This window comes from Anomaloglossus baeobatrachus, chromosome 8, assembly GCF_048569485.1.
Source record: "Anomaloglossus baeobatrachus isolate aAnoBae1 chromosome 8, aAnoBae1.hap1, whole genome shotgun sequence".
NCBI classification, from domain to species: Eukaryota; Metazoa; Chordata; class Amphibia; order Anura; family Aromobatidae; genus Anomaloglossus; species Anomaloglossus baeobatrachus.
The window spans coordinates 68,534,582-68,549,249 of record NC_134360.1 but is presented as its reverse complement, the minus strand read 5'-3'; the positions used below and the strand labels follow the sequence as shown (position 1 = coordinate 68,549,249).

The following is a 14,668-nucleotide window of genomic DNA, read 5'->3' as shown; positions in this document are numbered from 1 at the left end:
CGAGTACTGAGCACCCGAGCATGGTAGTGCCCACTCATCACTAGTTACGAGTAACGAACACCCGAGCATGGTAGTGCCCGCTCATCACTAGTTACGAGTACTGAGCACCCGAGCATGATAGTGCCCACTCATCACTAGTTACGAGTAACGAACACCTGAGCATGGTAGTGCCCGCTCATCACTAGTTACGAGTACTGAGCACTCGGCATGGTAGTGACCGCTCATCACTAGTTACGAGTAACGAGCACCTGAGTATGGTAGTGCCCACTCATCACTAATTATAGGGGTAGTTTATGCTAACTGTTTATCCAGCTTTTATAGAAGTATACTGCCCACCTCGCTGCCATATTTCATCCCCAGAAGTTCATTCCCCGCCCGAAGACGACTTATATAATTTTCTTATTTAGGCTAGAGTCTCACTTGCGAGAGACTCGCATCGGCATCACCCGGCACGGCGCACACTCTCCTGACAGGAGCTGGTCTGCTGCATGTACTTCTATGTAGCTGAGAAGCTCCTGTCCGGAGAGTGTGCGCCGTGCCGGGTGATGCCGATGTGAGACTCACACAACTTACTTGCAAGTGTGACTCTGGTCTTATTATAACCCACGATTGTATTTCTTTAGTGCATAGATTCCCCATTGTAGGTCGCTCTCGGTATATTCATCTCCACATGTCTCATAGGTGATCGCTGAGAGTCTGGCAATCATCGTCCGTTGTTCGGTCACAGTCACGTTGGTGCTGCTCTGGCCTCACTGGGGGCTCTTCATCTTTTCCTTGGCTCAGGTAAGAGCTCCACTTCTTCCTTTCATATCCAAAACAAAAAATGTAGTTTATTTATTTTCTGCTACTCATACACCGTCCTCATATTCTGCAGAGATGTTCGGAGATTGCCATCACACTCCTGTCCCTGTACGGCTCATATTCCCTATTGCACACATTTTTTGTTTTTCCTTAGCAAATAAAGGGTATAGACCTTTCGGGAGCAAATATATTAATATACAGGGTCTCAATATTAAGGGGAGTTTGTCACCTCCCAAAATGTTATTCAATGAGGCATAGCAGATCTGCAAATTATTTTATTTATTTATTTCTTTGTCGCTCCATTGGGAGACCCAGACAATTGGGTGTATAGCTTCTGCCTCCGGAGGCCACACAAAGTATTACACTCAAAAGTGTAACCCCTCCCCTCTGCCTATACACCCTCCCGTGCATCACGGGCTCCTCAGTTTTATGCTTTGTGTGGAAGGAGGCACACATCCACTCACACATCTCCATTTTAGTCAGCAGCAGCTGCTGATTGTATCGGTTGGAAGAAAAGAGGGCCCCCACGGGGCCCCCGGCATGCTCCCTTCTCACCCCACTGAGTCGGCGGTGCTGTTAAGGTTGAGGTACCCATTGCGGGTACGACGGCCGGAGCCTCATGCCGTGTTTCCTTCTCCATCCCTTAGGGCTCTGGTAGAAGTGGGATCCGAAGCGGTCATCCAGGTTCTGGGACCGTGCTCCCTCCGCAGCCCCTGAGGGGATCTGCTGGACAGGAGCTTATCTATCTTAAGGGACAGGGCCCTGCATCCACGAGGTACTCTGTGTCCCCATGGGGAATGTGTATGGAGCGCCTGGTTCCCGGACGCCGCAACTGGCTGCTGAATTGTGAAGACCGGGGACTACCGCGCCGACCGCGCCTGCTTGTCGGCCGCGGTATTAAATTTAGTCCCCGGCTTCATCGCGGCCTAGTGGCAAAACTCCCGCCCCCGGGCCTGTCTATCAGAGATAGGGGCGGGACAGCCGACCTGACGTCGGATGTGAGGGCCGGGGCATCCTGTATGCTCCCTCCCCCCTCACTGATCACTGTGGGGACCCCAGATTCCCGCACTTTTCCTAACGCCGCCCACGGTTTCACTCCTCCCCTGAGAGCTCCGGCAGCCATTTTTCGGACATTCTGCCGGTGGAGAATCACAGAGAACAGCTCTGCAGCTCTGGGAGACCAAGGCAGGGAATCTGGAGCTCACACACCCCGCTTTTTAGCGGTCGGTAAGCCGCACCGGTCACTCGGTGTTGGTCCCCCTGGGTGCCGGTATAGATACGTATATATATACTTATTTCTGTTCGGCCGGGCTGTATACCCTTTTTTCTATATACCCTCAGTGATCACGCTCCTAGGACACAACAGCATGTCGTCCACAAGGAGCAAGGGCACTAAAGCACAGGGTTTTTTTGCGACATGTACCTCTTGTAGGGCTATGTTACCTGCGGGTTCCACCTACCCTCACTGTGAGCAATGCTCGGCCCCTGTTACGCTTGCTCAGCCGGAGCCTCGGTCACTAGTGGGCCCCTCGGCTCAGGCAGACCCCCCTGCTTCCACTGTCCAGGTGGCAGCGACAGAGTTTGCAGTTTTTGCTGAAAAGCTCTCAGAGTCACTCTCACAATCCATGGCTCAATCTATGGACAAATGGTCTGCCAAGTTGCTGGAAGCCCTGCAGTCCAGACCGGTCCTTACACAGGCCCCGGACCCTGTTAGATCGGCGCCTCCAGGTCCCTCTCGGTCCACCCCGGCCGGGGTGGGCCCTAGGTCTCACGTGGAGGACTCCTCCACGGACCACAGTCCCAGACCAGCTAAGCGGGCTCGCTTGGAATCTTTCCCGACTTCCTCACGCTGCTCGGGTTCCCAGTTTGAGGACGCTCTGGAGGACGAGGCGGACGTCGCAGCTCAGGGCTCTGACCCTGATGTTGCTCTCAATCTTGATACACCTGAGGGGGACGCCTTAGTAAATGATCTTATCTCGTCCATCAACCAGGTGTTAGATCTATCTCCCCCGCCTCCACCTATAGAGGAGTCGGCCTCTCAGCAGGAGAAACACCAGTTTCGGTTTCCCAAACGTACACGGAGTGCATTTTTTGATCACTCTAACTTCAGGGATGCCATCCAGAAGCCCAGAACGGTTCCGGACAAGCGCTTTACTAAGCGCCTTACTGACACACGTTACCCCTTCCCCGCTGACGTAGTTAAGGGTTGGGCTCAATGTCCCAAGGTGGATCCCCCAGTCTCCAGATTGGCGGCTAGATCTGTGGTTGCGGTTGCAGATGGCTCATCACTAAAAGATGCCACTGACAGGCAGATAGAACTCCTGATGAAATCCATCTATGAGGCCACGGGAGCGTCTTTTGCCCCGGCTTTTGCAGCCGTGTGGGCACTCCAAGCTATCTCAGCTTGTCTGGCTGAGATTAATGCGGTCACACGTACGTCTGCCCCACAGGTTGCATCTTTAACCTCTCAGGCGTCGGCGTTTTCTTCCTACGCCATGAACGCAGTCCTAGACTCTACTAGCCGTACAGCGGTGGCATCCGCTAATTCTGTTGCAGTCCGCAGGGCCATGTGGCTGCGCGAATGGAATTCAGACTCGGCTTCCAAGAGGTTCTTAACCGGTTTGCCGTTTTCTGGCGAAAGATTGTTTGGCGAACGATTGGATGAGATTATTAAGGAATCCAAGGGAAAGGACTCCTCCTTACCCCAGTCCAAACCCAAGAGACCTCAGCAACGAAAAATACAATCGAGGTTTCGGTCCTTTCGTCCCTCCGCCAAGCCACAGTCCTCTTCGTCCAATAGACAGGACAAAGGCCAGAGGAACTCCTATGCGTGGCGGTCTAAGTCACGCCCCCAAAAGACCGCCGGAGGCACTGCCCCCAAGGCGGCCTCCTCATGACTCACGGCATCCCCGAACCGCATCCTCGGTCGGTGGCAGGCTCTCCCGCTTTCGCGACGCCTGGTGGCCACATGTTCAAGACCGATGGGTGAGAGACATCCTGTCTCACGGTTACAGGATAGAGTTCAGCTCTCGTCCTCCGACTCGTTTCTTCAGAACCTCCCCGCCCCCCGCGCGGGCAGACGCCCTTTTTCAAGCAGTGGACGCTCTGAAAAAAGAAGGAGTTGTGACCCCCGTTCCCACTCAGGAACAGGGTCGCGGTTTTTACTCCAACTTATTCGTGGTGCCAAAGAAAGACGGATCATTCCGTCCCGTTCTGGACCTCAAATTGCTCAACAAACACGTGAGCCACCAGACGGTTCCGGATGGAATCTCTCCGCTCGGTCATCGCCTCGATGTCACAAGGAGACTTCCTCGCATCGATCGACATCAAGGATGCTTATCTCCATGTGCTGATCGCACCAGAACATCAATGTTTTTTGCGTTTCGCCATCGGGGACGAACACCTTCAGTTCGTGGCATTGCCCTTCGGCCTGGCGACAGGCCCACGGGTTTTCACCAAAGTCATGGCATCCGTTGTGGCGGTCCTGCATTCTCAGGGGCACTCGGTGATTCCCTACTTAGACGATCTCTTAGTCAGGGCACCTTCTCGGGCGGCGTGTCAACACAGCCTTACCGTCGCTCTGGAGACCCTCCAGCAGTTCGGGTGGCTCATCAACTTCCCAAAATCCAAGTTGACACCGACCCAATCTCTGACTTATCTAGGGATGGAGTTTCATACACAGTCAGCGGTAGTCAAGCTACCACTAGACAAACAGCTGTCACTGCAGGCAGGGGTGCAATCTCTTATTCAGACTCAGTCACACCCCTTGAGACGCCTCATGCACTTCCTGGGGAAGATGGTGGCAGCGATGGAAGCAGTGCCTTTCACGCAATTCCATCTGCGCCCGCTCCAGTGGGACATTCTCCGCAAATGGGACAGGAGGTCGAACTCTCTCGACAGGAACGTCTCTCTTTCCCTTGCAACAAAGACGTCTCTTCAATGGTGGCTTCTTCCCACTTCTCTATCACAGGGAAAATCCTTCCTGCCCCCAACCTGGGCTGTGGTCACCACGGACGCGAGCCTGTCAGGATGGGGAGCGGTGTTCCTCCATCACAGGGCCCAGGGAACCTGGACTCCGATAGAGTCTTCCCTTCAGATCAATGTCCTGGAGATAAGGGCAGTGTATCTGGCCCTATTGGCTTTCCAGCAGTTGCTGGAGGGCAGGCAGATCCGTATCCAGTCGGACAACGCCACTGCCGTCGCATACATCAACCACCAAGGCGGCACGCGGAGTCGTCAAGCCTTCCAGGAAGTCCGGCGGATTCTGCAGTGGGTGGAAGCCACAGCATCCACCATCTCCGCAGTTCACATACCGGGCGTAGAAAACTGGGAAGCAGACTTTCTCAGTCGTCAGGGAATGGATGCGGGGGAATGGTCCCTGCACCCAGAAGTGTTTTGAGAGATCTGTCGCCGCTGGGGAACGCCGGACGTCGATCTCATGGCGTCACGGCACAACAACAAGGTCCCGGCCTTCATGGCACGATCTCAGGATCACAGAGCTCTGGCGGCGGACGCATTAGTTCAGGATTGGTCGCAGTTTCGACTGCCTTATGTATTTCCTCCTCTGGCAATGCTGCCCAGAGTACTACGCAAGATCAGGTCCGACTGCCGTCGCGCCATTCTCGTCGCTCCAGACTGGCCGAGGCGGTCATGGTACCCGGATCTGTGGCATCTCATGGTGGGTCAGCCGTGGGCGCTGCCAGACCGCACAGACTTGCTGTCGCAAGGGCCGTTTTTCCATCTGAATTCTGCGTCCCTCAACCTGACTGTTGTGGCCATTGAGTCCTGGCTCCTAGCGTCTTCAGGGTTGTCTCAGGATGTCATTGCCACTATGAGACAGGCCAGGAAACCGACGTCTGCCAAGATCTATCACAGGACTTGGCGGATTTTCTTGTCCTGGTGTTCTGATAAAGGTTTTACTCCCTGGCCTTTTGCCTTACCGACTTTTCTTTCCTTCCTTCAATCCGGAATGGATAAGGGGTTGTCACTTAGTTCTCTCAAAGGGCAAGTATCGGCACTCTCAATATTCTTTCAAAAGCGCCTGGCCAAGCTTCCGCAGGTCCGCACGTTCCTGCAGGGAGTTTGCCACATAGTCCCACCTTACAAGCGCCCGCTTGAACCCTGGGACCTTAACAGGGTGCTAACGGCTCTTCAGAAACCGCCTTTTGAGCCACTGCGGGATGTCTCCTTATCACGTCTTTCACAGAAAGTGGCATTTCTAGTAGCAGTTACTTCACTCCGTAGAGTGTCGGAGCTTGCAGCACTGTCATGTAAAGCCCCCTTCCTGGTTTTTCACCAGGATAAGGTGGTTCTCCGTCCTGTTCCGGAATATCTCCCTAAGGTGGTATCGCCTTTTCATCTCAATCAGGATATCACCTTACCTTCATTTTGCCCTAATCCAATTCACCGCTTTGAAAAGGATTTGCACTCATTAGATCTAGTGAGAGCACTCCGATTCTACGTGTCTCGCACGGCGCCCCTGCGCCATTCAGATGCGCTCTTTGTCCTTGTGGCCGGTCAGCGTAAGGGTTCGCAAGCTTCCAGGTCAACCTTGGCTCGGTGGATCAAGGAACCAATTCTTGAAGCTTACCGTTCTTCGGGGCTTCCGATTCCTTCGGGGCTGAAAGCCCATTCTACCAGAGCCGTGGGTGCGTCCTGGGCATTGCGGCACCAGGCAACGGCTCTACAAGTGTGCCAGGCAGCTACGTGGTCTAGTATGCACACTTTCACAAAGCACTATCAAGTGCATGCCTATGCTTCGGCAGATGCCAGTCTAGGTAGGCGAGTCCTTCAGGCGGCGGTGGCCCACCTGTAAGAGGGAGTTGTGTCGGCTCTTGTTATCGAGGTATTCTTTTACCCACCCAGGGACTGCTTTTGGACGTCCCAATTGTCTGGGTCTCCCAATGGAGCGACAAAGAAGAAGGGAATTTTGTTTACTTACCGTAAATTCCTTTTCTTCTAGCTCCTATTGGGAGACCCAGCACCCGCCCCTGTTCCCTTCGGGCTGTTGTTCTTTTGTGTACACATGTTGTTCATGTTCAATTGTTTCATGGTTTTCAGTTCTCCGAACATCCTTCGGATTGAATTTACCTTAAACCAATTTATAAGTTTCCTCCTTCCTGCTTTTGCACCAACACTGAGGAGCCCGTGATGCACGGGGGGTGTATAGGCAGAGGGGAGGGGTTACACTTTTGAGTGTAATACTTTGTGTGGCCTCCGGAGGCAGAAGCTATACACCCAATTGTCTGGGTCTCCCAATAGGAGCTAGAAGAAAAGGAATTTACGGTAAGTAAACAAAATTCCCTTCTTTATTATCATACCGATTTGACGTGAGAAAGCGATGGCTGCATGCTGCCAGTGCCTCTGCACATCAGATCACGGGCACCTATACAAATCTATAGGGTGTGTGACACATTGGACTGCACTCATATGACATCAGTCCGACAGGCAGTGGAGAAGATGGAGAAATTAATCTCTCCATCTTCTCTGTACCTGTGATCACAGTGAATGACATTCGCTCGCAGCAAAGTATTGCATCCGATTCTCTCAAATCAGATGCTATCCGCTCGCGTGCCCCTGGCCTAATAGGTACATGTCTCTCCTAGGTTACACTTTTGAGGGAGTTTCTTTCGGAGCATTGCCGGTAAGGGGACTCATTATGATGATCTAGCATTACTGGGAATACTTGTTACTCGACAGACTGCCGAACATCCTAAAAATGGTCGTTGGCCAGGGGCATTGGATTTTAAGCTTCTTTAAATGCCATCTTTCTGGGCAGCACATCATGGAAGCGTACTGCTGAGAAACATGAGTCTATACTCCCAAAATGATCTATCACGGTTCTCTCTGCCGGCCTGTGTATATATAATATATATATATATATATATATATATATATATATATATATATATATATATATATATATATATATATATATATATATATATATATATATATATATATATATATATATATATATATATATATATACATATACATATACATATACACACACACAGGCCGGCAGAGAGAACCGTGATAGATCATTTTGGGAGTATAGACTCATGTTTCTCAGCAGTACGCTTCCATGTGTAATATATGATATATATATATATATATATATATATATATATATATATTTTATATACACGCACACTTGGGTAGCAGGTCGTTCAGTGTAATCCCACCCAATGATTCCATACTCAGTGACAGCCATTACTTCCCCTCCATTACAGAAGAAACCTCATACTCTGTCTCCGCCAGGTCCTGTACACCACGCTGCTCTCGCTGTGTTACATTGTCTACTTTGCAAAGTTCCTTGGTTCTCGGGAAGCAGAGAAGAAATCCTTTCCTCTTCACAGTATGATGGAGTTTTTACCCCGACGCTCCGCATCTCAGGTAACGTGGCTTTTCCAGCGCATCATCGTAGTTGTCATTTCCATAATTATTCATTTTGAGTTATGATTAACAGGTTAGTTTCTGTAATTGACCAGACTCATGTATTCAGGGGCAGGACAGGCTGTTCTGGTGACCGAGGAGTCGGCGGTAGAATTTGACCTACACCATGATCACACGTTACGCACCACACGGAGACCTAGGATAAGTGATAATTTACTGATTTTTGGGGATTCGCCCGCTGGGACCCACGGTAATCGGCAAAACCGTGAACTTACATCCCCAATGGGGAACTTTTATCCTTGTTCAGAATGGAGCAGCCAGTTGGATGCATCATTTATCCGCCCCATTGGATGTGAATGGAGAGATGGTCGAATATTCGCACTGCTGCTCCATTGTAGTGGGGATAAAAGAAAAGTGACCCGTTATACTGGTCCCAGTGGTCAAACCCTGCCGATCAAGATGTCACCTGTGGATAGGTGATGACTTGTTTTCACCGGACAGCCCCTTTAAACTTCTTGCCTGCTTGATTTTGAATGTAATAATGGAAGCATAAGTGGCCAGTTTGCGTTGATCCTTGACTAATATTACCCTCTTTTAAGGGTTAAACTCAGGAATTCTCATTTTAGTCACTCCTATTCGTTTGTATGACCTTCCCGAAAATTGTTGATCACATCCGTATTTGGCTGTTTCCGAAGGCCGATCTCCTGTGGCCAACGCTTTGACGTCATTGTTGTATAGTCAGGAGAGAAAGTATGGAGAAAAAAGATAAGGGAAATTAGAGGAATGCAATAGGTTTGCAATGCATTTTTTCTGTAAACACAGGAATTGTACCCTAAATTTGATTAAGAAAATGCAGCTGAAAAGCATTGCCCAGTATCTTTATTGTCGGAGGATCCTGCAATTGGTTTCCACTGCGCTGTGTAGAATGGTGCATGATCAGCAGAGCCTTTTCATTATTATTGGAAAGTGAGGGGTGTAATTGGCAGGAAGCCTAGATGAGGCAGAATACGAATACTACACACATAAAGCTGTATGTGGTGTTTCCCCTGGATTCATCTCCATTCGCCGTCACCGGAGCTTGGCTCTAAGCTTATTTCCTCACTGTATCTCTTTGACAGGACTTTTTGGACCGGAAGCAAGCCTGGCTCGCGTGGAGCTTCTTCAAGCAGTCGTTTCTGAAACAGATTCTCACAGAAGGTCAGTTTGCAGCCGTCACATCAGTAAATGGAGTTAGTGAGTCTTTTTTTGCAGATACAATATTGTTTGTAAATAAATATCATTCCTTGATGTTTGATACGGCGAGAAGGAAGAAGACGAAGAAGACGCTGTTAGCCGTAGGTGCCTGTGTAGGGGCTAGTTAAGTTTTCAGTATGCAAGAACTTTAAGAAAAGAGAAAAAAAATATAAGGTTTAACCTATAACTGTTACTTTTTGATATATTTTTATTAGGTGAGCGCTACGTGATGACTTTTCTCAATGTCCTGTCATTTGGAGATCAGGGTAAGTTATATTTGTCTACGTTGTTGTCTTCGAGAGAACTGTGTGGCTGAAGAATTTGGGCTTTTCCCTTTCTAGCTTTACACCACCTCTTTACTGGCTTGCTTATATTTAAACTGCTTTTTTTTGGTGTGGAGATCACTAACATTTTAATACAAGGTGACACAACTTTTAGCCTTACTCATTTTCTAGCCAAGACTTCCTCATTTTCTGAAACTGTGCCCCCAAAATATTTATCTGAGGCAGGGCCGCCCCGGCAGCCGGAGGTCGAGGCAGGGCCGCCCCGGCAGCCGGAGGTCGAGGCAGGGCCGCCCCGGCAGCTTTATATCACATAAGCATATGGAAGCTCACGATAACTAATTTAGTTAAGCATTACACGAGGCTCCTACAATGTTTTCCGCTTGGTGTTCACTGGTGTAGAATTAGTTTTAAATGGGTGGTCTTCATGAAATAGGTCCTTCCCATAGGGCCTATGGACATCATGGAGCTGGCTCCAGTTTTGGCAGACTGATCAATAAACTTTCTTTATCGTTCCTTTGGGAGACCCAGACCATGGGTGTTTAGCTTCTGCCTCCGGAGGACACACAAAGTACTACACTTAAAAGTGTAGCTCCTCCCTCTGAGCTTATACATTCCCTGGTGAGCCAGTCCCAGCTAGTTTATCGCTTTGTGTTCAGGAGGCATACATCCACACATGCATTCTCATATGATTTTTTGCTTTTTGGAAAGAGATTGAAGAAATGCGAGTCCACGTCTGGACTCCCGGCATGTCCCTTCTCACCCCACTGTGTCGGCGGTGTTGTAAGGTTGATTTCCAAGGCTGGAGCCTTACATGCCGTGCTCCTTCACCATCCCTCCTGGGCTCTGGCTTGAAGTGGGAGCCAGCACGGTCTCCATGCCTGGCAGGAGACCGGTCTCCATCCACAGCCCCTTGAGGATTCTGTTGGACCGGAGCACTCATCCCCAGGGACCTGGCCCTGCGTCTCAGCAGCTAAGTACCTGAGACGTTTATGTGTTGGGGGTCCCTGTTCTTTATTGTATGGGGAGAGTATGCTGAATGTATTTATTTTGACATTTCCGGCGGGTTCTCTAGCTTTCGCCCGAGAACCGTGCCGATGGTGCCTGCTCGTCAGCCTCGCCGCTTAAATTTAGGCCCCGGCTTTGCCGGAGGCCTAGTTTCTGTTAACTTCCCTCGCATGTCACTCATGCAAGAGGGACAGGCACGGCCCCTCCCGGCGGCCGTTCTGCACAGGGGAGGGACACTCCCCACTGCTGGGGCGTGTTTCCTCTCCTGCAGGTCTATGGCCCTCCAGTTCCCGCTCCCCTACAGGAACGCCCCCTAGTCCCGCTCCCTCTCCGCTCCGGCGGCCATTTCTCAGGCAGAGTTCACTCTGCGCTGGGCCTGTCTGCACTCTGCATCCCTGCTGAGGTGCTGTGCTTTGGGGGTCCGGGCTTCGGGATCGGGAGGGCACACAACACCGCTTCCAGCGGTCTGGTAAGCCACAGCCGGTCTCCGGTTGTGGACCTCTGTATATTCTCCCTGGGGTTCATTCTCTTGCAAATCCCCCACTCCAGCAGCATGTCTCACACAAGGAGCAAGACTCCAAAGCTTTATTCAGTATGCACTGCATGTAAGCTCCTGCTGCCTGAGCCGAGCACCTGTCCACATTGTGACGTTTGCTCTTACTTGGCGGTGCCACAGCCTGGAGTCTCACCCCCAGTGGTCTCTCAGGCTGCTTCTGCACCTGTGGCTGAACCCCCGGCCTGGGTAGAGTCTTTTTCTAGGTCCATATCCCAGTCATATGCTGAGTCCATGGGACTTTTGTCCAGGACTTTGATGCATATGCATCAGCCCTCCTCACAGGGTGCCTCTAATACTCTTGCCAGAGGATCCCTATCCTCGGACCTCCGTCCATCAGAGCTCACAGAGGATTCATCATCAGGTTCCAGACCCCGTCCTTCTAAGAGAAGGCGCAGGGTTTCCTCCCCCTCATCATCCCGCGGCTCTGACTCAAGAGCTGACTCGCAAGATGAGGAGGATGCCCTCACGGGGGGCTCGGAGGCTATGTACCCCATCGATCTCTCCGAGGGTGACTCAGATTTTAGTGACTTGATTGCTTCTATTAATTCTGTACTGGATCTCAATCCGCCAGTCTCAGAGGAGCAACCCTCTCTGGCAGAAAAGCATCAGTTTACCTCGCCTAAGAGAGTAAAGAGTGTGTTCTTTAACCACTCCAGTTTTCAGACCGCTGTGACCAAACCCAGGGCCTGTCCTGACAAACGCTTTCCAAATCGTGGTTCTGATGACAGTTTTCCCTTTCCACCTGAGGTAGTCAAGGAGTGGTCGCACTCCCCAAAGGTAGACCCCCCGGTGTCTAGGCTGTCAGCCCGGACCGTTGTGTCGGTGGCTGACGGCACCTCACTTAAGGATTCCACTGACCGTCAGATTGACCTTCTGGCCAAATCTGTGTATGAAGCTGCGGGGGCCGCGTTTTCCCCGACTTTTGCAGCAGTGTGGGCTCTCAAAGCCATCTTTGCTTCTCTAGAGGAGATGCATTCCCTCACCAAGGAATCTATGCCTGAGATGGTTACCTTAACTTCTCAGGCTTCAGCTTTTTCATCTTATGCCATGTCTGCCATGCTAGAGGCTTCTCACCGCACTTCGGTGGCTTCAGCTAATTCCCTTGTTATCCGCAGGATTTTGTGGCTTCGAGAGTGGAAGGCAGATGCTTCTTCCAAGAAGTTTCTTGCTGGGCTCCCCTTTGCTGGTTCCTGGCTGTTCGGTGAACATCTGGATGAAATTATTAAGGAAGCTACTGGCGGGAAGAGTACTTCCATGCCACAAACTAAGACCAGGAAACCTGCCCAGGGTAGGAATCAATCGAGATTTCGTTCCTTTCGTTCCTCCAACTGGTCGTCCTCTAAGCCCTCCGCCTCGTCCGCTAACTCAGCTAAGGATCAGAAATTCAGCTGGCGCCCAAAAGCGCGTCCGCAGAAGACCGCAGGAGGTTCTGCCACTAAGGCAGCCTCCTCATGACTCTCTGCCCGATCCAGCCCCGTCCTTAGTCGGTGGCAGGCTCTCCCACTTTGGTGACGCTTGGTTAAAACAAGTCTCCGATCAGTGGGTGAGAGATATCATATCTCACGGCTACAGGATAGAATTCTCTTCCAGCCCGCCAAACAGATTTTTTCTCTCAACTCCCCCCTGCTCCAAGGCCGCCGCCTTCTCACAGGCCGTGGCATCCCTGCAGGCAAACGGAGTGATTGTACCAGTTCCCACTCGGGAACGGTTCAGAGGTTTTTACTCAAACCTCTTCCTAGTTCCCAAAAAGGATGGTACCTTCCGGCCCATCCTAGATCTCAAGCTTCTCAACAAGCATGTTCGGGTGCGGCATTTTCGCATGGAGTCTCTGCGATCAGTCATTGCTTCAATGACCCAAGGGGATTTCCTGGCGTCCATCGACATCAGAGATGCCTATCTACATGTGCCAATCGCAGTTTCACACCAGCGTTGGTTACGTTTTGCCATAGGAGAGGATCATTTCCAATTCGTGGCTCTCCCCTTCGGGTTAGCCACGGCCCCTCGGGTATTCACCAAGGTCATGGCGGCAGTGATTGCGGTCCTGCACCTCCAGGGGTTGGCAGTGCTTCCTTACCTGGACGACCTTCTGGTCAAGGCTCCATCCAGCGCAGACTGTCAGCGGATTGTCTCGCTCACTCTCGCCACTCTAGCCCAATTCGGGTGGCTTGTCAATCTTCCCAAATCCACTCTGACTCCGACCCAGAGTCTCACGTACCTAGGGATGCAGTTCGAGACTTTGCCGGCACTTGTGAAGTTGCCCTTAATCAAACAGCAGTCTCTCCAGCTAGCGGTGCGCTCTCTGCTGCGGCCCCGCCGTTATTCCCTCAGGCGCCTGATGCAGGTGCTGGGTCAAATGGTGGCGTCCATGGAGGCTGTTCCCTTTGCCCAGTTCCATCTGCGCCCCCTGCAGCTGGACATTCTCCGCTGTTGGGACAAGCGGCCTTCCTCCTTACAGAGGTTAGTGGCTCTGTCGCCACGGACCAGGAGTTCTCTTCAGTGGTGGCTTCGGCCCCTCTCCCTGTCACAAGAGCGCTCCTTCCTGGCCCCGTCCTGGGTGATTCTCACCACGGATGCCAGTCTATCCGGCTGGGGAGCGGTATATCTCCACCACAGAGCACAGGGCACTTGGACTCCGTCCGAGTCAGCCCTTTCAATCAATGTGCTGGAAACCAGAGCCGTGTTTCTAGCTCTCCTAGCTTTTCACCACCTGTTGGCGGGCAGGCACATTCGAGTCCAGTCAGACAACGCAACAGCGGTTGCCTACATCAATCACCAAGGCGGGACACGCAGCCGCCTGGCAATGATGGAGGTACAACGCATCCTTCAATGGGCGGAGGACTCCAAGTCCACCATATCCGCGGTCCACATCCCAGGCGTGGAAAACTGGGAGGCAGATTATCTCAGCCGTCAATGCGTGGACGGTGGCGAGTGGTCCCTGCACCCGGCAGTGTTTCAGTCAATCTGCCGCAAATGGGGCACTCCGGACGTGGACCTAATGGCATCCCGTCACAACAACAAGGTTCCTGTTTACGTGGCTCGCTCCCACGATCCTCAGGCCTTCGCCGCGGACGCTCTGGTTCAAAACTGGTCTCAGTTTCATCTGTCCTACGTGTTTCCCCCTCTAGCTCTCTTGCCCAGAGTCCTGAGCAAGATCAGAATGGAGGGCCGTCGAGTCATCCTCATTGCACCGGACTGGCCCAGGCGAGCTTGGTATCCGGACCTGCTCCAACTGTCCGTAGAGATGCTGTGGCATCTTCTGGACCGTCCAGACCTACTCTCGCAAGGTCCGTTTTTCCGCCCGAATTCTGCGGCCCTCAAATTGACGGCGTGGCTCTTGAGTCCTGGATTTTGACGACTTCTGGTATTCCTCCTGAGGTCATCTCCACTATGA

General features: G+C 51.7%; 1 protein-coding gene across 1 annotated transcript in view; it reads left to right on the top strand.

The window, feature by feature from the left end:
• The window catches only part of RFT1 (RFT1 glycolipid translocator homolog), a 42,192-nt gene that overhangs the window by 11,896 nt on the left and 15,628 nt on the right, over positions 1 to 14,668 (top strand). Inside the window, exons 5-8 of the mRNA XM_075321767.1 lie at positions 682 to 783; positions 8,065 to 8,199; positions 9,318 to 9,396; positions 9,648 to 9,698. Coding sequence (XP_075177882.1) covers positions 682 to 783; positions 8,065 to 8,199; positions 9,318 to 9,396; positions 9,648 to 9,698 — 367 coding nt within the window. The remainder of the gene's footprint in view (positions 1 to 681; positions 784 to 8,064; positions 8,200 to 9,317; positions 9,397 to 9,647; positions 9,699 to 14,668) is intronic.